This window comes from Centruroides vittatus, unplaced genomic scaffold (assembly GCF_030686945.1).
Source record: "Centruroides vittatus isolate TY-2023 unplaced genomic scaffold, ASM3068694v2 scaffold_1152, whole genome shotgun sequence".
Lineage (NCBI taxonomy): Eukaryota > Metazoa > Arthropoda > Arachnida > Scorpiones > Buthidae > Centruroides > Centruroides vittatus.
This window is the reverse complement of record NW_027122670.1, coordinates 2,367,604-2,391,430: the sequence shown is the minus strand read 5'-3', so window position 1 is coordinate 2,391,430 and position 23,827 is coordinate 2,367,604. Positions and strand designations below refer to the sequence as shown.

The 23,827-nt window shown below is 29.6% G+C and overlaps 1 protein-coding gene across 1 annotated transcript in view; it reads right to left on the bottom strand.

Annotated features, from left to right (window-relative positions):
- Nucleotides 1-23,169, bottom strand: part of LOC136986598 (nonsense-mediated mRNA decay factor SMG7-like) — a 129,684-nt gene extending 106,515 nt beyond the window's left edge. The window contains exons 1-2 of the mRNA XM_067284182.1: nt 22,979-23,169; nt 10,385-10,416 (exon numbers count right to left, since the gene is read on the bottom strand). Of these exons, the coding sequence (XP_067140283.1) occupies nt 10,385-10,416; nt 22,979-23,007 (61 nt within the window). The 5' untranslated portion in view covers nt 23,008-23,169. The remainder of the gene's footprint in view (nt 1-10,384; nt 10,417-22,978) is intronic.
- Between the last annotated feature and the right edge of the window lie 658 nt (nt 23,170-23,827).

The window sequence follows — 23,827 nt, the reverse complement described above, 5'->3', positions numbered from 1 at the left end:
AAAAAAATAGTTTTACAGAATTACAGAACTATAACTTAATTATACAGTGGTGCCCCGTATAATGTACGCCTCGAATAACGGACTTTCTGTTTGGCCGTTACATGACTCGAGCAACCGACTGGCTGCGAACAACGGACTTTCCAGCATAATTGGTGACTGCTCCGTGGGTGCGTTCTTTAATAGCGGTCGCTCTGCGTCTCCGCTACTACAGGAGTGCACTGCTGTATGTAGGCATTTAGGAATGACGGTGAAAGAAAGAAATATGGCGGCACCTGCACTATCAATAGTATCGTGATGGAGGAATCTATAATTCTAAAATATGAGCTTTAAAAGGCAAAAGAAGGGTCCCAATTGTAAAATTTAACCATAAAATGGATTATTTGTTGAAAGAGCATTCAAAATAACCTCGAAAAAAAAATTAGTAAAAACACTTACATCACCACGTGCGCTAACTCGCACTTTCACAATTTCTAAATTCTCATTCATAAAACCACATAATGGACCCAGAAACAGAACTATCTGAGCCATGGAGGAAGCCATGTTGCTTTCCACCATAAACTACTGCCACAAGTGGCCGTTTTTGCCGTTCAATGGCGTGCACTCCCACCGGAATTTAGGAACGCGTTCTGCAGGAATTTTTAAACGGATGTCGCTCGCGCAGAGTTACGCGGAGGAATAAAAGAACGCACCCCATGTTCATTTTTTGGTTAATGTGAGCCTAGGTATACAAAATGGCGGCACTTCCGGTTGCCATCTTGTTTGCACACGCAAATGTACAAACAAGATGGCGACCGTCGACAATAACCTAAACGCGCCTATATTTAAACTTTTTTAAAACGTAAATTTGCTACTTACTTTTTCCCCTGTTTTTGGTTACTTTTCCTACTCTTGGACCAGAAATGAAAAATAAAAAAGTCATCATACTACCTATAAATTCAATTGATGCATGGATGAAGTGAATTAAGAGATTCTATACATCAGTGGTTCGAACAAAATTTGCCTGTATTGTACATAAATTTTACTCCTCTTAAAAACTGCAGCCTTACAATTCACATCTCTCACCTTTTCATCTACGATAGACAGCATCTCCATAGACGGTGGCACCTGCGATCCACGGCCACCTAGCTTCCCATGTGTCATTCACATTGTCTTTCGGGTCAGAAATCGCTATTATATATCCTTGGTTATGACAAATTTAACACGTTTAACACACTTTTAAACACATTTAACACATTTACACACTATAAATGCACATTTAAACACATTTAACTCACATTTACACACTTTAAATGCACATTTGAACCACATATAAACCCTTTACAAAATTTTTATCTCACTTACACAATGTTAAAACACCTTTAATACACTTTTATGACATTTAACACACATTAAACACATTAAAGACACGTTTAACATGTTAATTACCATTGACAAACTTTCCTCCTCGATAACTTTAGACTTCGAGTAAATTGTACAAACTTTAAAAAAACACAGACACTTTTTAAAAAATTAACGTGCACAGTCCATCTACATCGTAACCAAAATTCAAAATTCACATTATTCCTCATGTTTCCTGAACGGAATTTTTTGATGAATATTTGCATACGAAGGCATCATTACTATCAGCGCCATCTACATTTCTTTTCTAAAAACACTTGCCATTGAGGTTACCGGAAGCGCCGCTATTTTGTATACTTAGACTCACATTAACCCATTTTTTAATGATACAGCACAGTTATTTTATGCTGCGGAACGAATTAGATGTTTTAACATGTATTTCTATGGGAAAATGCGTTTCGTATAACGAACATTTCACTTAACGGACGTGCACCTGGAACGGATTAAGTACGTTATATGAGGCACCACTGTATAATGGATTTATAAAATGAATAATATTTAACTTAGACTACTTTCTGTGAGTCTACTTTCACATATTATCATAGGAAGCAATTTGTCTAGATTATTTGTATTTTTAAGAGCTCTAAAGATTAGTCACTCTTCAATTAGTATGGAAATTTGAAGTACAAATATCAATAGTAAAATTGTATTCAATGAATGTAAGGAAAATATTTAGGCAAACTTTCACCTATACAAAAATTAATTCAACAAAAAATTTATTTTAATGAACTTGATATTAAAATTGGAATAATAAAATTTATGTAAATAATTCTGCCAAATGTTAAAACACTTTCCAAGAAAAGCACATATTTTTGTAATAACATATGAAGACAAAAATGAACACAAATTTGTTATTATTTTAAATTTTCTAAAGCAAAAAAGTACAGTAGAACCTTGATTATCTGGACTAATTGGGGATGAAGGTAGTCCGGATAAGGAAAAATCCAGATAATTGAAAAAAATAATAATTGACAGTGCGTATAGTATGAATAATTTTTATTTGTCTAGATTTACATATAGCTTCAATATTAAATTATTTTTTATTAAGAAATTCAATTATTAATTTTTGTTTAAAGCTAGCTGTTCTTTTTGAAGCTGCTATATCGTGAATACTTTTAAGACATAAGTTGTCCTGAGTTACACTCTTCTTGGCTCTCAAACCACTTCATGGCGACATCTAAACACTGAAAAACTTCAGAATGTGTAGGACCAATATCTCTTACTTCACAAATCTCTTCTTCATCTTCTCGATCTTGTTCATCTGAGGCAGATATTTCTTTAATTATTTCCTCATCATTCAAAATTTGAAATCCAGGATCGTTTGCATCGCAATTTAACCACTTGGTTACATCTTTGTCATATTCAGCACATATTGAAATTTGTGCTATTGCTTCTGCAATGTCTCCTATACCACTTTCTACTGTGTTACTGAAATTTACTAATGGTATTTTCAAAATTTTGTTCCACGATTTTCTCAAAGTTGTATGATACATTTATAAAAGTCCAACTCTCTGCTGCCATGTAGCAACAGGCTTTTAAATTTATTTTCTTATGGAAGCTGATAACTTCTTTGTTATTTTTGTCTGCTAGCAATAATTGTCGAAGCATCTGTTTTCTATATAAGCGTTTTACTGTTTCTATCACACCCTGATCCATCAGTTGTATTACTGACATGACATTTGGTAGAAGAAATTTTACCATAAACATTTCATCAATCTGGTCTAAACATTCTATAGATGGGTGGGACGGTGCATTGTATAGTAATAATAATGTTTTTCCTCTTTTATCTATGGAGTTTTGATATTTTTTCACTTCTGGAATGAATTGCTTTTCGTACCATTGTTTAAAAATTTTTCCATTCATCCAGGCTTTTTTCTGATGGTCACATTCAACCGGAAGACTTGTGATATTTTTAAAGCATCTGGGGTTCTTTGATTTCCCAATGACAAGTAGTGGGAGTCTGTCTCTGCCTGCTGCATTAGCACACACCATAATGGTGACACATTCTTTACTAGTTTTGTACCCTGGTACAGTATTTTCACGCCTTGATACTAAAGATTTGTTGGGTAGTTTCTTCCAATTTAAACTGGTCTCGTCAGCATTGTAAATAAATTCTTCGTCAAATCCTTCCTTCTCCACGAACACCTTCAATGTGTCAATGAAAGTGTTTGCTGAAGGTATGTCAGCAGAAAGCTTTTCCCCATGAACTTCAAGTTCTCTGATACCATGAATTTTTCAAGCCAGCCCGAACTTGCTTTGAAGGTGGGATCTCCATTTAATCTTGAATTGAAAAATATTGCTTTTTCACACAATAATTGACCAGATATTGGCTGTCCAGATGATCATCTTTGTATGAACCACATAAACATACACTCTTCAACTTCTTCATTTCTTGATTTTTTCATAGCTTTACGCTCTGATGTTCCATCTTCTGACATTAAACAATTAGTAAACTTCATAATTTTTACACTTTGTTTTTTATATCTGAGATCATTGACATTCCAACACCATATTTATTAGATAAAGAACATCCAGACTCACTGCGTTTCAAAGCATTGATTATATCCAATTTGTCTTTTAATGATATTATAACATGTTTTCTTTTCGATGACATATCAGTAATACAGTATTAAAAATAAATATTTAAATCATGATCAAATTTTCAAGAAACAAACATTCGTATTGAATTTGGACTATACTACTGACCAGCACTAACAGACTGCCTATTGTTTAAAGAATCCCAAGAAAGTATCACTGTCACTTACATACGCATCGCCGCTCTCACTCACATTGCTCCAAATGATTCAATTGATCCATAACCAGCAGTTTGTGTAACAATGCATATTGTATCACCACAGAATGTCCAGACAGATTAGTGCCATAGACAGTGGCAAGACAAGACCTAAATTTGATGTGAGCAAGGTACATTTCGCAAGGCCCTCTGGTGGCACAATAAGATGGATTTTATAAAAATAAAAAGCAATTGAAACTGTCAAATTTTTATTCATGAAAATGCAAACTATTTATCATTTTATGACAAGTAAAATTTTTTCATCACGTTCACGGCTTTTAAATAATGCATAAACCTTCGAGGAGTGAGGACTCTCGGACCACGAGGCCTTAGACGGTGGCCCACGTCGCCCATGCCTTACACCACCCTTGGCCATAGAAATGATGTAATTTGAATATAAATTATTTATAAATATGTATGTCAAGTTATATTTTTATTACAACACAAAATGTATTAAAAAGTTTATGACCACTGTGCCGGATGAGACATTGGAACAAAAAAAGTTATGCAATCCATCATGTACATAAACAGTGTCACAATTCCCCAAGTGCAAATCAGCAAATTTGTAAAATTTTTGTTTAATTTGAACAATCTGGATAATTAAAAATCCAAATAATCAAGGTCCGGATAATCGAGGTTATACTGTATATACATTCAATAAACCAAAGCTTTATTAAAAATTAATAGTATTTAAAAAATTTTAAAAAAATACTTATTTCAATAAAAAAAACACTCTTTTATTCTAAAAATAAATGGAAATAGTTTATTTTTATTAAATCAAAAAAAGGTATTAATATCCCTTTTATGAAAATATATAATGACTCACAGGAAAACTGAAATAATTTTGCATCCTCTCACTTACATGTGTAGTTATGTCACTATTCTAATGCGGTGATAAGCAGCCTTTTCTGGTTGAGGGCTGCAAATAAACTTCATAGACTTCCATTGGGCCACAATCAGTTTTTCTTATGGAGTTCAAGCTTAGAAACTTGCTGAGTACCAACATATTTGATAACTTCTAGTACACTAGCTACTAAAATAATATATGCTAACTTGTAATTTATAGTTTATTCTCATCTTTTTATTGGTCAAGTTTAGTTTGTATGCTTTTTTGTTGCAAATATCAGCTTAATTAGGTAAAAAAGCTACACCTTTATAAATCCAGCAAAAAATTTTTTATTACAATAAAAATGTTTTCAATCATTTTAAATGATCATCATCAGTTACAGAAAAAGTAATTAATTAGGGTTACATAATGGTGACTTGAGGCAGAAAACAGAAAAATAAAATTATGTTAACTAAGCCCCAGGAGCTGTAAATTAGGACCTCAAAGACCAGATCTGACCCACAGGCCACTAGTTGTTCATGACTATTCTAGTGCAATTTTGACAGCATAATGACTTTCAAATTATTTAATATATCTCATTTATGGTCTATAAAATGATGTCATATTAGTGTTTTATGGACCACCTATAAAATAACTATTTTTATTACATGTTAGACTTAACAAATAATATTAAATATTTTCACAAATTTTATGCATAATATAATTTTCATTGACTATCATTTACAAAGTAAAAATAAAGAAAAAGAGATTCCTGGCAACTGCAAATGTTTACAAGTGAAACATTGTTAAAATGGAAATTAAAAAATTTCAAAAAGTTACCAGTCTGATTGAAACAATAATAGAAAACAAGATATTGAAATTTAGATATATGTTGTTTGGATCTATCAAGGTCTTTATAGATCCAAATAATCTAAAAATATTGATATAGTATTTAGCAAAAGATTTGCCTATGAATGAGATTTAAATTTCAAAAGTCAATGGATAAATAAATTGGAAGTTAAGAATGTATAGACTAAAAATTAAGACAAATAATTGAAACATTTTGTTTTCTAAAATATAGAGATTTTTTTGTGTAGTGTTTATGCACTACACAAAAACGATGATGATAATTCTTTGTGAATTTTGTAAATTATTGTGGGCTAAAATAAAAAGCTACAGCACTATATTAAAAATATCTGAGAGAGAGAAATATTTACCGAAGGAAGTGTTGAAGTTTCCACAAAATACTTTCCTTCGTGTGCTAAATCTGTATTACTGGAATTTGTCAATATTTTTCTACTGTATTCATTATCATATTTAAAATTTCTATGCACTTTTAAAACTGTAGATCTGATTAAACAATATTTCAAAACATTTTATAAGTATATACCTTTATTTTAACTCATATTATAAAAGAAACAAGTAACACAGCAAGGCCATTTTTGGGACAACACTGTCTCAGAGATTCACTACTAAGCAGGATCACTTTGATGCTCACAGTGGGTCTCATTCTCATTCTCCAATCTTCTTTGATATTGCTGGTTTTGAGTGCAATTGTTCAAACTTTGCCAGCCTTGGCCACAGCCATGACCACGAGGTCGTCCATGATACATTTTCAGGGAAATTAACCTATCCAATGTCAAAATCTCTCTCTATTGTGTGTCACCCCGGGTTGAATTTTTGTTGATGCCTAACGAAAATTTCCCATTTTTGAAAAAAAATGATCATGGATATTGTATTGTCCAAAATTATTTTTTTTATTTTGCATAAACAAAATAAATAGGCCTATATTTTATAGATAATATTAATAAACTATATATTAACAAACGTAAAAACAAAAAAACATAACATAAAAGCGCTATATTAATAAATGTAAAAACAAAAAAAAAATTATATTTTATTTTTAATATAAAATTATAATGTCTAGTGCCATCTAGTTTCAAAAATGTTCCGATGCTAAAATGAGATATCTCGGGTCAACCAGTCAAGGTCAGCAGGGAATAACATGGGTCAGGTAAATGGAATTTTTCAAAGATTCATTTGTCAAAATTCGATTTCCAACTTCCCAATGAGTAACAAATGCGCAAATCTGACACTAGTGCCTGTTTGTAGAAAGGATATAACCATTTTGTATTTTATTTTGACTCAGTTCTCAGTCCCTGATTATGTACAAGTCTGATTTTATTTTTTTTTGTGTGTGTGTGTGTGTGTGTGTGTGTGCGTGATTTGGACATCAAATACTCTGTGCCAAATTGCAACTCCTGACATGTACTCCTTCATACCTCTAAGGTGTCCAGCTGTTGACAGCACCACGATTTTATAAACAATCAATAAAATGAAATTTTATCTGATATCTGTAACAATTTTAAAGCAAAATTTATTAAAGTTTCAAATTTTTTAAAAGTATTATGAAATTGTCACCAAATGCCAAAAATGGCACAACGTCATTGATATGACGACATTGGTATATGCAGTAAATAGACATGCAAATAGTTCACTTTATTCATTTTCAATCCATTAAGAAAGAGAAAAATCTTAGACTGTTAAGAAAATAATCTTTTATAGTTTCATATCACATCACATACCAATTGTGCTATTCTTAGCACCTTTTATAACAGTTTCTAATAGTGAACTACTTACAATATTATCATTAGTTATCATTTATAATGACAATAAAAGTAATAAAATTGTATAATCATAATGTTCTAATTAATAATACTAGAATTTAGAGGCATATTTAAATGCACATGAACTTATTGTTTTATTTACTGTATAACTTAAAAAACTCTGCAATTGATTTTTACACAATCTGACTTAAATTTTAGGGGACAGTAATATTTATGAATATTTTATACTTTAATTTTTCAGAAAGACATTACACAAAATTTGCATTATTTTAAAATGAATTAATTTATCAATATTATAGTTGTGTATCCTTAAAACATCTGCAGAACTTTCAATAGTATTTTCAAATATTTGTAAATGTGCATGAAACAGCATAGAATTCTTTATAGAATTTCTTCATTTCATTTATCAAAAAAGTTTACATAAATAATGTAACAAATGAATTCAACTGAAGAAATGTAATGGCAGATTTTATATTGAATATTGTAAAAATGGGAAAACTTATACAGTTAAACATTTCTCTACAATGCAATGTAAAGAATGTTTAACTGTTTAAGTTTTCCCATTAACTGTATAAGTTCATACCATAAACTGTATAGTACCATTTCAAGATAGTACAAGGAAATTCTACAGAAAGAATGGGATGTGGTTGAAAGAGAAGTTAAATGACTGAAAGGAAGGAAGAGGAACCAACTGAAGAAAAAATTTTGGAAAAAGTTGTACAAATGCTTAGAAAATTGGGAAGAAAGTTCAAAATTTTACATAGACATATTTGCTGGATTCTGAAGGAAGGTCAAGTGACTCTCAAGAAGCAAAAAACTGCTTCAAAATACACAATGAAGAATTTGCTATTAATAAACAAACACTTCTCCTGAATTTGCATGATTGAATCTTTGAAATGTCAAACAATCTTGACGCAGTTATAGATGACGACTTCTATTTCATTTTTGACAGAAGTGAATGTGCTGGTAACAATTACCTTTTCTCGAAAGAAGGGTTAAATGTGGGTCCTGAAGTCAAATTCAAACAACACTCAAAGTTTTCATTAAAGCTTCTGGTTCAGCTGGTTCAATCAGTTCAAAAAAAGATGTTCACAGGCCTTTACTGCCCTGCCATGGCTCCCCATTACCAAAGTATATGGCAACAAATGCATTCAAAAGTTAGTGTCTAGACCAGGGAGTGTCCAACCCATAGCCCGCAGGCCGCATAAGCTAAGGCAAGTTCCAATGCAGCCCAATAAACAAGTAAACAAAACCGACAAATTTTTTAATTTTATTTTTATTTATTCATTTCAACGGCATAAACTCAAAAAAGAAGTTTCACAAAGCCATAATCCTTTATACATATTTTATTTTTGAGTGGAAAGGAAATATTTTCAAATACTTGGAAATGCACAAATGAGGAAGGAATACTAAATAAAGTTAGACTTGTGACTCAAAGGATTACAGACCCAAATTTGGGGAAAGGAGAGAAAAACCAAAATATAAAAAGTAGTGAGAAAGGTTAAATAGACCGTCTGTTATGCAAATATTGACCCTTAATTTTCCAACCTTCCTCACTTCCTTTTGTCCTTTCTCTCCTTTCCCTGCATTTGGGCCTATAATCTTTTGAATCCCAACTTCAGCTTTATTCCTTCCAGCGTTGCAAGATTTGGCTATTTTGCACCAAATTTGGCTACCCTTTTTTTAGTTTGGCATAAAAAATATCATTTAGCACATTGGATGATAGCACTTTCAGATCATAGCACTTTCTGGGCTACATATTATTTATAAATATATTAGTTGAATAAAAATGCACTTTAAAATGGTGTTTTGTCGTTTTTTTATTAATTAGAGACCCAAACAAAACAAATATTTGTGTTTTTCAAATAAATTTTTGTTTGTCTCCTTTATAATAAAAGAATTTATCTATTTCTAAGTAAAAATTGAAAGTGTCTGTAGAAGTAATTTTTTAAAATATCCTTTTTTGTGATAAAGTTTTAATACTTATTACTATAATCTAGACATGTTAATCCTTAAATATACAAGTATATTTAAGGATTGGGTCACAAGTATATTGTATATACTTGTGGCCTAAAACTCCAAGACTTCTTCCAATGTGGCCCAAAGAAACAAAAACATTGGACATCCCAGATCTAGACAAAAGTTATGTCTTCTGGCCAGACATAGTCACCACCAATTATGTTCTTAACACAGCTGCCAAATATCATTATGGAATTCAATGCATCTTCCATAAAGCCAGTATTTCAAATGTTCTGCAACTGAGACTGATTATTCAAATTCAGAATTTTGAACTTATATTTAAATTCAAAATTCAGATTGGTACCAAATCTTTAACCAACTGAAACAAAAAGTCTAAGAAAATGGATGGGAAGCTGGATCTGCAAAGGAGTTGGAGGACAGGATCATTGTCAAACTTTATCACTTCCAAAGGTTAATGGAACAGGTTAAAACTAGAGTTAAAATTGAAGCTGATCATTGTCCCGATCATCTCATCTGATCATTAAGCAGCCTATCTGTACCCAAAAAAACCCTATTTTAAAATAAATAATGATTTCTAAAAGCTTTGAAATTTGTGTAGATTTTTAGGATATATAAATATTATGTTATATTATATTGATGTATTAATTAAACTAATTACAACTTAGTAGTAAAAGTAAACAGAAGAATTATTATTATATAGCTATTAAGAAAGAGGTAAATTTACTATAAATAACCTTTGAATATGTTGTAAGAACATTTTACCTGATAATGCTGATTTCAAACTTTCTGCTTCCCTAATTATAGTAAAAAAAAAATCTCTATTAATAATATATATTTAAAAATAAATTTATATATATTTTTAATTTTTATATTATAATAGAAAAATATGTTAAATACATTTAAAATTAAATTAAAAATTTCTGAGATTCAATGTATATTCAAATTCAAATTTATAAAAATATCTAGAATATCTTTAGATTGTCAAATATTATTATTTTTGTAATCATACAAAACTTGACATAATCTAGTATAATATACGTAAATGAACTGCGTAACAATCATTAACTTGTATATTTCAATACACAAACACTAATTCAATAGAAAATTCAGTTTTAAATCACATAATCTGATATAAAATAATAAGTAATTTGAATATTTAAATGTATGTTAAAAATAAGATTGTTTTAATTATAAGAAGAGTTTATTAACTAAAAAAAGTATGTAAATAATTATATGGGTAATTATTTGTTTCATATGAAAGCATAAAAATTTGAAATATTCTTTTCATAATCATCTTCTGATTAAAAAAAAATAATTGCATATATCATAAAAGTCACTGCTATGTAGTTACATCTTCCAAACAAATAGAAATAAGCAAGATTGAAGTTACACATCACCAGACAAGTTGAGTAAATGTCATACAATTTACTCAACATCTATATAAAGACTTTATTGGCAGACTAAAAGTTTTATAAAATTCTACGTATAAGATATGCAATTCTATATAAAATTATTTAAATAACCAATAGTTATAATTATAGTAAATGTAAATTTGGTAAATATTAATATATTGTTTAATGTGCAAATTATAAATTGCATATGAAAAATAATATATATAAAATATTGTGGAATATTAAAATTACTATATTTAAATTTAATCTTATATTATTTGATGATGGTAAGTAATATATAGGGTTTTTTTTTTACAGATTAATATCAAATAAATATCAAAATATCAAATAAATAAGTCAGATATATATGTACATAACTTAGTCATTTTCTCTTAATCTATTTAGTTAAGTGTTAAGCAAATTTTATTATATTTACTTTAAAATATGATGGTATGTTCATTTGAATCTTGTGTATTTTTGTTTAATTAGACAATCTTATAACTTTATATACCATTACACTTTTATTTTCAAGAAAGTTTAACAAATTTCTTGCCATCATTGAACTATTCTTAAAGATAATTCGGATGAATATAAAAATTCCTTTAATAAATGCAGAACTAGGTGATATTTTTTTATTATTAAACTTCTAGAACAATTTGGAACAGGTTAATGAACATGAAAATATTTTGAAAACAAAATTATTGTGAAATTATGAAAACTAACAACAGATGTAGGATCAGTAATAAGATTAAAAAATATTCAAGTTTTGTTATTCCAGCAACAAAGTATTAATCAATGTAAACAGAGCTCACAAACCTTATTGTGCTTTACATGTAATTGCAAAAACCATTACATTATATTTTTAGAGAATTCTACCTGAGGAAGGTCCTAGGTGTAACGTTAGTAACATAACAGTTATATTGCAAAAGTGCTGGTATTTATAAGAGAATCAATAGAAAGTTTATTGCAAAAACCATGCAATAATGTCAGTAGTAAATTAAATGATGTATGGCAGAGCAACAAACTTAATTTCAAGAAACAGGATTTCCATCTGTCACCAAAAAACAGAAATACAGTAGATATTACAATTTTAACAAACTGAAAGATAACAATAACAAAACTTTTTATAAAAAAAAATGTTAAGAAAGGGTATATAATAAAGTTCAGATATTAAAAATGATCCAACTATGAAATATTTTATTTCAAAACATTTGTGAAACCTGAAGTTTGGGGTGTACTATAGATTACTCCCTATGGAATTTCAGTACTTTGATTATATATTTGAACTCAGGGGACCGAGATGAGTTCAACGGTACCCTATTTTTGGACCGGAGATGAAAAATAAAAAAGTTATCACACTTTTTAAGTTACCATACTTTTTTAATGCTCTCATGCAGACGGCACCATAGTTGCTAGTATTGCCATCTTGCGGTAAAGTCTGCAAACCGTGACGTCGGACTATGGTCATCTCCCGGAGCGTTAAACATGCGATACAAGAGCGGAGAGAGCAACGCGACTTCCGATCATCGCGCGATTGCCATTTCGGTTAATGTTACTTATGGCAGCAAACATGGCGGCCCGACTGACCTCTCGTATGGGCGCCACCACACGCCGCCATGTGCTAAACTAGTGATCGATTCACGGTAGTTCTTGAACAAAGTAAAAAAAGAGGGGAAACGTCTACTAAAGGCAATTTTAACGACAAGCGATCGCGATAGCAAGGCTGACTTAGCGGAGAGCGACGCGACTCCCTATCATCGCGCGATCGCCGGGAAAAAGTATGATAACTTTTTTATTTTTCGTCTCCGGTCCAAAAGTAGAGTATCGCTGAACTCGTCTCGGTCCCGAGTTCAGATATATACCCAAACACACGAAATTCCATAGGGAGTAATCTATAGTATACCCGAAGTTTGTAATCACACAAAAGCCTGAATGCTGGTATAATATTTAATATGCGTGAAACTCAACACTAAATTGATTGTAAAATAAACAGAGTTAATAAATTTGAAATATAAATACACTTTTGTCTTTTAAAGTTTTTTCATCATCAGTTAGGCTATATGTTAAAGTTATGTAAGCATTGTTCTTATATTTCTATCTTTTTACAGAAACAAGCTATTAGATACATCAAATCAAGTTTTCTTTCCAAAGTTCTTTAAAGTAACCTTCCAGCAACAAAGTATTAATCAATGTAAACAGAGCTCACAAACCTTATTGTGCTTTGCACATAATTGCAAAAACCATTACATTATATTTTTAGAGAATTCTACTTGAGGGAGGTCCTAGGTGTAACGTTAGTAACATAACAGTTTTCACAATTACATACAAAGCCTTTTACATGTGAGCCTTTTTTACAAAGTTCTTTAACTTATAAACTGTTTCATCTTATCACAAAACTTTAAGAATAGCCATAAGTTCTTATTCATCTTCACATAGAACATTGGTCATAGAGATTTTAAGCATGTCATTAGGTCTTCAAAATACTGCTGACTGCAAGATTATTTGCTAACATATATAAGAACTGCTAGTTACATCCTATGAACCTACTTTCTTGAGCAAAAACATGATTTGTATTTAGAAAAAGTTCTCTAACAAAGTTGGCCAAGCTAACATAGAACAAAAACTTTACACCTAAATTGAATTTGACAGATATGTTAACAAAGATAAATTAGCAATAATTTTCTTTTCTGGTGAGATACTTGCCATTCATCAAATTTTCCAGCTATCAATTTAATAATTCAATTTAATTTAAATAGTATGCTGACTGATTAAAGTATAACAGCTAATATTTTATTTTAGTTTGTTATTTTAGTTAGTAAGTTATTGATATATTTAAGTAAATATATACTGGGTATAGATTCAGACAGTGGTGTAGCTAGGGGGTGCAGTAGGTGCAGTCTGCACCAGGCCCCTGGAAAGAGATAGTCCCATGGGGGCCCCAAAATCACACGGAAAAAAGACCCGAAAAATTTTTCACAGCAATCAGAACAAAGCAAAATTTGGCATTTAGCTGCTCAAGCTGCTGGGGCCCGTATTACACAGGAAAACCAGCAACTCAACTCTTATCTAGTTATACACTATATAAACCACTACATGAAAATATTTTAGTACGTTTATGTAAACAAAACAAAAAAATACCTAATGCATCATTCATCAAATGAAAAAATATGCCTCCTTTCAGCCCGCAATTTTGCTGGATCCTGTTTCGGAAGTGGACCTTGCAAATGCTCTGGAAGAAATCGACAAAAAAAAGTTTGCTCTTGAATGAAAACAGCTTCAAGACTTCGTTGCTGTATCTTTGGAACTTAACCTGATTTGTCAAGATGGACCAATGGAGCTTCTGAATTTTATTCATCAATACAAATTGATTGATTCATTACCTAACATAGAAATCAGTTCTCCTAATCTTCTTAATGATCAGAGTTAGTGTTGCAACGTGAGAGAAGCTTTTCCAAGCCAAAGCTAATTAAAAACTACCTGAGATCGACAATGAGCAACCCGAGATTGACAAACCTTGCCATTTTATCCATTGAACGTGAAGTTACTGATTTCATCGATTTTGATTCTGTTATTTCTGATTTTGCTAATCAGAAAACTCGTAAAGTAAGTTTTTAAAATTTAAATGTATCCTAATATTATTTGTTTTACCTTGCACAAAATAGAATAAATAAATTAAAAAGCCAAAATTTACAGAAAAAATTAATTGTTTTTGTTTGGACATTCCCGACTACCATTACAGAAAAAGGACACCCCTGCCAAAGAATTTTTTTCGGGGCCCACAAATCTAGTTCTATACCGGGCCCAAAGAACCCTAGCTACACCACTGGATTCAGAACAGAATAGCATGTAGAACAAAAACATTGAATCACACTATATCTTGCTTCTGCTACATATTAGCTAAATACAAGTACACAAGAGTATGGGTAATCAATCAGTAGAAGGCGATTCAAATGGCATAGTCACCATGCTTCTTGACCTTTCTCCTCAAGCCAAATTCTATCTCCTAAAGGAGGAATCAGTGTGTGACGCCTATGCAAACAAATAGCAGATTACCAATTACTATACTCCTCTAAATGTGTTTTTAGGTAATATGTAACAAGCAAGATGTGCCAGATGTCTACAAGCTGTTCTGTTCTGAATCTATTCAATCAAAATTTGTTTGATTCTCTTATTGGATTTATATCTAAAGAAATCTTAAATTAATAGGAAAAAATATTCATATTTCAAATTGATTAATTCTCTATTTTATTTCATGAACATGATTTAATTTAATGTAAAATTTTGTGCTCATTAAGTTTAATTTGAAAAAGAAATGTTAGTTTAAAATTAAAGATGGAGCCAAAATATTTTTCAACAAATGAAAAAAAATTAAATAAACAAAATGCTTTTTATGGAATATAAAACAATGTTCAAAAGTAGTAAATGTATTTTGTATTTTTGTGTTATACAAAAATATTTTTAAAGATTATTGTAAGAAAAAAATTATAAAATAGTTTATTAATATTTTTGGGCTAAATAGTAAATGGGAATAGCTTCCTCAATCATACTTTTGAACTTTTTCATTAAAAATAAAAATCAACTGATTAGGTAATTTGTAATTTTTAAATTTGGAAAAAGAATTCGGTGACTATAAATAACATTAAAAATTCAATTTTTCTCTCTAAAGGTTCATCCAAATGTAATATTTATTACTTCTGAAGGTGGGGAAGGTTGTCTGAGATTACAGAAGTCAAAGTTAGTGTGGTATTTACTCTGATGTGGAAAATAAGGTGAATATACAGTGCAGTAATTTATTATGATCAGCTCTATGCAGAAGTTTGCTTTAGCACATTATTATAATATGCAGCAAACTCCCACTGACTTGACCCCACCAACTTGGGCTTTGTATAACTCAGTGAATTTATTATTAAAGGAAAAGAGCTCAAAAAGTTTCACAACAGTACGATATTTAGTAATGTATAATCTTTAGTACAGTAATATAAGTCTAATACATAGCACCACAAAGACTTTAAAGAAAATTAAAGAAACACAGCATTTCTTAATAAGACTTGAAATGTAATGAAGAATAGAAAGAATGCATTTTAACCAATTAAATATCTAAAGGATACAAAATTACACAAATACAAAATTATCATATTCATAATACACAAACTTTACTGAAAAACTTTTCAACTAGATATATTTTTGAGGGTTAATATATTTATGTAGTGCAAAAACTATTTATGACAAAAATTATTTTATTTGAAAATAAAATTATTATTATTATTACTATATATTAAATATTAAAATCACTTATAATTATGCAATTGAAAAGAAGAATTTTACAAAAAAAAAATTGATATTGGTTAAAATTTCTGAATTATCATCAATAAACTGTTTGGTTAATACTTGTGGTTAAAATTGGTAAAAATTACAACAGATAAAATAATTTACTCAACTGCAAATTGGAAACTTTTTCAACATGAGTTTATACATCAGTTATCATAATATTAATATTATCTATTTCAAATTATTATGCCTATAATATTTTGCAAAAATTATCTTTTTCAAAAATAAAAAAAATTTTCTAAGATGTTTTGAAAAGACAATTTAAAATTTTGATAAAGATTTAAATAAATTCAGAATAATTTATGTCTCTTTTTTAATTTAAAAGTCTAATCAAGAAAATGAATTTTGAAGTTATTAAAAGTAAGAATTTAGGATTTTTATAATTGATAGACAATAATAAACATAAATTTCTACATTGGTAAATTTTACCATTTCTACATTTAAAATGCAATAGAAAACGGGAACATCTAAAGTAAGAAAGTAATAATAATAGTTTAACTAACAGTTGATTAAAAATAAAGTCTGCTTAGGAAAATAGACTGATTACTAAAATATATGTTTGTATACTATTTTTTTTAGCAAAATGAACTGTTTAAATATGTAAAATGTTTTTAAAATGTTCCCATTTACACAGTCTAAAACAGTACACAGATTCTTTATAACACAACAACAACAAATTTAAACTTTAATTTCTCCACTAGTGAGTAACTCTGCTACTCCACAAGCGAGCAACACTCAGGCACCCAACAATTAATTTAATAATCACAACACTGGTTCTTTACCAGCCACACAGCTACACACTCTGGTCAGCACTGACTGGACACACCAAAGGAAATGCACAATTTCTCCCTCTCTAGGCAGGAAGATCTCACCCCGCATTCTTAAGTCTACAGTCACATAACACACCTGACACGTGTGACAGAGCTATGGACTGTACATCGACAACGCTAAATAACATTAGGTAGACAACGCTAGATAGCATGTGTCAGGTGTGTTTACACCTGACACATGTTACAATTTTGTTTAATCGTATATCGAACTTAACATAGTACATATTTTAAATAAGTTTTCATTAGATTTTATATCAGTTCATATATGCAGTTTACATAAAATTTTATGAATCTTCTGCAAGATTCATAAAATCATATATAAACTATTTGATATCTGAAATAGTTTAATTGTGAGACTATACTATCTGTTACATAAGCACAAATGCCAAAATTTTTATTATTATTTACTAACATTAATCAAGCAATCAATTCATTATTATGGCATTAAGGGATATAGCCCTGTTACAAAGAAGACATAAATTTAGTGAGGAACTGACTGTAATATTATTTAATAGATAATACTTTTATTTGCAAGTTACTTTTTCAATTATTTGTAATTTGTTTTTAGTTATCATATTTAATTGTATTAGATAAATAAAATTATATACAGTAAAAGTGTATTTTGGATCTGCGTTCCGTTGCTTTTATCGTCTGAAGAACTTCCAAAGTTCAAATACGTTAACGACGTATTTTTTTCGTTTTTTCCAATGCCAATAATTGGTTCATATATGTGTGGTTTACATCCCCGGTGCTCCACGAATGTAGAAGCTTACCATACAGTAAAACCTTGATAACTTGGATCTCACTAACTCAAACTTTACATAACTCAAAAATTTTTTTTCAAAACAGTAATTTAAAATTTCTTGAGATAGAAAAATTATAATTAACAAGAGTTTTCAATATTCAGAAATCTTTGTGATAGCATGCATTATGTTATGTTACTGTAGTCAGTATCCATGGTGTCATTTTCATATCATTGGATAAAACTAAATCAAAAATCTAGATACCTACTTGGTATATGTATATATGCATTTCATACATAATTTGAATATAAGGCTATAATATCAACCACTAATATACATATACACCAATATAAAGTCAATAATAAATATGATACAAATAACAAATCAACATTAGTTATATAGATTTACTATTATATAGATTATGTGTGAGTTAATTTGGGAAAATTTATATATACTCCAATAACCACCACCTTATAAGTTGCTGAGGGAATTTTAATTAAGAAAACTAACGTTTTCGATCTATTCCATAGATCTTCTTCAGGTTTGAACTGATGAACAAAAATAATTCCAAAGAATGGAACACCAAATATTTAAATTAAAAAAAAACCGACAATGGAGCAACTAATTAAAATTAGAATTAAAGCGCAAAAAATACATAAATGTAAACTAACAAACACATAATAATACCAAGGTTATTAGTACACGCTAACATCATTTAACAGATAATAAAATATTAAAGTCCTCCAAATATGAAACACATCACAAGTCATGAGCAATTTGTAAGTCTCTTAATTGCAACGCCAGGGACGCTGAGGGATTACCGTCAGCTTGGAAGTTTGCAATTAAGAGACTTACAAATGGCTCATGACTTGTGATGTGTTTCGTATTTGGAGGACTTTAATATTTTATTATCTGTTAAATGATGTGTACTAATAACCTTGGTATTATTATGTGTTTGTTAGTTTACATTTATGTATTTTTTGCGCTTTAATTCTAATTTTAATTAGTTGCTCCGTTGTCGGTTTTTTTTAATTTAAATATTTGGTGTTCCATTCTTTGGAATTATTTTTGTTCGTCAGTTCAAACCTGAAGATGATCTATGGAATAGATCGAAAACGTTAGTTTTCTTAATTAAAATTCCCTCAGCAACTTATACGGTGGTGGTTATTGGAGTATATATATTTTTGCTGAGTATGTTTATGTTCAAGAAAATTTATAATTTCTTTTATGAAAAGTAAATTATATAATTTACCATAACATAATGCTAATTATGTTTATATTTTTTAATAGAAGTTTTTAAATGACATATTATCTAGGCTAATTTTATATCTGTATTTCTGCACAAATAAAAGCATGCTCTTATGTGTATCAGCTTGTTTTGGCTTAAAGAGCACTACACTGCAGCATCAATGTAAATTAAATATAAATGTACAGATGACATCTCTGTGGTAACCATTATTAAAAATAGAAAAATGTGTTTGCTACTATAAAAACTTTTTTAAAAATAGAGATTTTTAGGTACTATTGTAGTATTTTATGGTTTATTAGGTACTAGGTCTTTTTTAAGCAAACTATAATGCCAATTTTGCCCAACATCATGCTCACACACAACAGTATGCTCTTATATATGCAGAAATATAACATTTTTTAGCTATTACTTAAAGAATGTTTATCATTTGTTTTTATATGAAAACAGTTCTATTCCTTTTGTCTTTATAAATTCTTTTCAGTTAACTTTATCATCATAAACAATGAAATGCCTTTTAAACTTAAATAATTTGTGTATTCTTTGTACTTGTATTCTTTGTATTTGTGTACATTTAAACTGTTTATTTATATTCATTACAAACAAATGTGCATTAAATAATAGATAATATAAATGAATTTGAATGTAATAAATTCAAAAACTTCAAAAAATAATAAAATAAAAATAAATTAAGATTTTTATAAATTTTATCTCCGCAGATTAGGAAAAATATTTAATATTTATAATTTTAGATCCATCTAATTAGATTCATTCCTCATTAGATAATTCCTCACAGTTATAAGGAATTAAAGATAACAAATTTTTATTTATTACTTATCAATAATTGGTTTACATGCTAACAAGAAAAACTTAACATTCTAAATGTTAAAATTTTTTAATAAATTATTATATGATACAGTGCTCATCAAAAATAAAGCATTGATCACAAAAACCTAAATAGCATGAAAGTTTAATGAAAATTAGTGTATAGGTATAATTTAATATGAGAACTAGCACCTTAAAATTATGCAAAATGTATAAAAACATGCAAATGAAGAACACTGGGAAAATACCAGCATCTTCTCAGAGAGCACTATTTTAGCTGAAAGGGTACTATAGACAATAAAGAACAGAAAACAGAATTGTTATAGTACAAACAATACATAATCATGTTCCAAAGATGTTTACAGGATTCAGAAAGATGGAGAGCTGTTGTAAAACTGGAAGCTAGTCAACCAATTACAGAAGTGGAGAGATTCTTTAATGTCCATTATTCAGTTATCTCAAGGCTTTGGAGGCAATTCCAAATGACAGGAACTATTGTCAGGAGACTTGTCTCAAGTCATTCACAGATGACATCATCTCGGGATGATTGTTAATATACAATTCCTAGCTAAAAGAAACAGAAGATCATCTGCAACATCTCAACATACTAGCCTCATTTTATCCACACGAAGGCAGGTATCTGTCCCAACTGTTACCAGAAGGCTTCTCAAGACTGGACTGGACTCTATGCCTGTCATATGATAGTATGTGTCTCTTTAACCTCCAGACATAGGCCCACCTGAACTGGTGTCAGGAGCATGTATAGGCTGGACTCAAGAACAATGGGCTTATATCCTGTTCACAGATGAGTCTAGTTTCTCCCTGGAATCTGACAGCAGGCATATATTGATCTGAAGGGAAGTTGAACCTGTTACAAATCCATTACCATCCTATTACCATTAAAAGACATGCTTTTAATGGTAATAGAAGGACTATCTGGGCTGGGTTTTCATTAGGTGGAGGCATCAACCTCCATGTGTTTGATTAAGGTACTATTACTTGTAGTGTTTATGAAACCGTGCCGGTGCTTATTCTGCAACTTGAACACAAACTATATGGTGTATTTTCTCGGACACATGGCAAATTTCATCACTAAGTTTTCTTCAGTTGAAGGTTTCTTCAGTTTAAGGTACTATTACTTATTACAGGTATTAGGATGAGATACTGGACCATGTCAAACCTTATGCTGTGCACTCTGAGATAATTTCATTTTAATGGACGATAATACTCATCTGCATTGAGCAAGACTGATTGACCAATACCTTTATGAAGAGGAAAGAGGGAACAGAATGAATAGATTGGCCTGCATATTCTCCAAATCTCAATCACATAGAACATCTATGGGAATCTCTAGAGAGACATGTTTCAGCTCTCAAGCCTCCTCCACAAACCCTCAGTGTCTTCCAAACCACTCTTTTGTTTGAATGGCAATTGCTGCCTTCTCAGTTTTTGCAATTTCTTATTGAAGGTATGAGTTAATGCTGTCAAGCTTGCATTAATGCTACATTCCATATTGACCTCAACATTTGTGTTCAAACCTTTTTTTTTTTGTATTCGCATTTATTGTTACTTGCATCTTTTCTTTTTCTGTTAACATTCACTTATTTTTTCCCAAATTTATGCAGTGTATATCTAAGTATGTATGTATAACCCTATGAAAGTTTTATAAGTTTGTTTAAGTGGTTTTGAAAATATTGTCATTTTTATTATCCATGCTTAACTTTTGATGACCAGTGTACATTGAATATTTACATGCTATATATTTTATACAGGGTCCAGCAGAAAAACAGGCAATTACAAATAGACATTTATTAACTTTTAAATATTTATTAACAAATCTTCACATACAAGATTTCAGACAACATAGATTGCCATTTACATTTTTAAGATGATATTATACAAGTGACATTCATTCATAGAATAATATATCTTTGAAGGATATCATGTATAGAACAGTGCAACATATTCTTGATTATGATATTGACTGTATGACAAATTTTTGCCTTAGGAGTTTTAAGAGTGAATGAAGAATGTGATATATAAAGACTGCCCACAAAATATTGAAACTCTTAAGGCAAAAGTTTGTCATGCAAATCAATAACACACCCAAGAATATGTTGCATCACTCTGCATGACATTCTTCAAAGATATGAAGTGTGTTTGTGCATGAATGAGGATCATTTGCATCATCTTCAAAACAAATGGCAATCTGAAATCTTGTATATGAAGAATTGTTAATAAATGTCTATTTATAATTGCCCATTTTTCTGTCAGACCCTGTATTTTTAATATTTTTTAATAAGAATTAAATTATATTATATAGAGAATAGAATATGTTTATATAAAAAAAATTTGAATTCTTTAATCAGAATTAATAAATCACACCTCATTTAAATTTGCTTTAAATATGAAAAAGTAAATAAATATTAATTTCTTTAATAAATCCTAAAACAATTTTAATACTATCATATTTAGTACATTCGAAAATAGAGTTAATATACTTATTAGGAACTGTTTAGAATTAAAATAATCAGATCTTATTTATTTTAATCTTACTTATATTAAATGGTTAAACAACACATTTCTCAAAAAAATATAAAACAGGTATTAATGTTAAATTTAAAACATACAAGTTAAATATATCATATATTTAAAAATAACAACATTTAAAGGAAATATTTATTTAAAATCAGAATAATTATAGTTGCAAGACTGAGATAAAGAAATGTGGAATATGAAACTGATTTCCTTCTAAATGAACTTTAATGCATTTCAAAGGAAAAATTAATGTCTTTATATTTAATAGAACATGACATGTTCCTAGAATGATTCGTTCTTATTTATAATCTTATATAAATTCTCATATTCATCTTTAATTAAACATCATTAATAGTGGCAAATATATAAATTAAAAACTTGAATATATAATTTTACTATTGAAATAAAAACAAAACATAAATTAATCGTTTGCAGGTAACGTCAGCAAGACCTACTTGATTATTTGTGGCGGCGATGCTTTCATTTTTAAGTAACTGAAATATCTTCCATTTTTATTAAAATCATTTCATTACATTCTCGTTGATTTATTCATAAAAATAATAAGTTTCTCTTATTTCTTCAACGTAGCTCCCACCCTCCATCAAACGAAAATCGTCAATTTCACGAATCACAGCGCCTCTACAAAAAGTTCTTAGATTATTCATTAATTTTTCAATACGTCATTTATTCTATACATATAATATGACTTATTTTATTACCATAAATAATCGATTTTATACTATTATTTATTTTGTTAAATAATCGGGATTAATAACTGTAGTACATAAATAATAGTTAATAAAGAACTGCGTCGTAGCTACTGTAAACTTCCTAATTTCTGTTGATTGATTTGGATCCATCAAGTTAAAAAACCATATGAAAAGCTAAATAGACGATTGATTTGGATTTCTCGAGGAAATTTATCTTGATATTATCCGAATTTATTTATCAAAACAATAATTTAGCTGATTAAATTTGATGATTATTAATCTTATTGTGGTATTCAATATAGTTGAAGACATGAGTGGATGATGGTGTTCGGTTACAAAATCAAAGTTTTGAATGAATTGACGTTTAAATTTTTATTATCTAATTACAGTAGAGCGTCGATAAGTGGAACGTCGGTAAGTGGAATGGTCGGAAAGTGGAACGATTTTCAGTCGAACTGTGTCGTGCTGAATCGAATGTTTTTGATACTAAATTTACTTCTAAAGTATAATTTTTATGTTTTTTATATTCTTTAATATATTTATTTTGTTTGTACAAAATGCAGAAATAATTTTTAACGATACGATAGCCTCGAT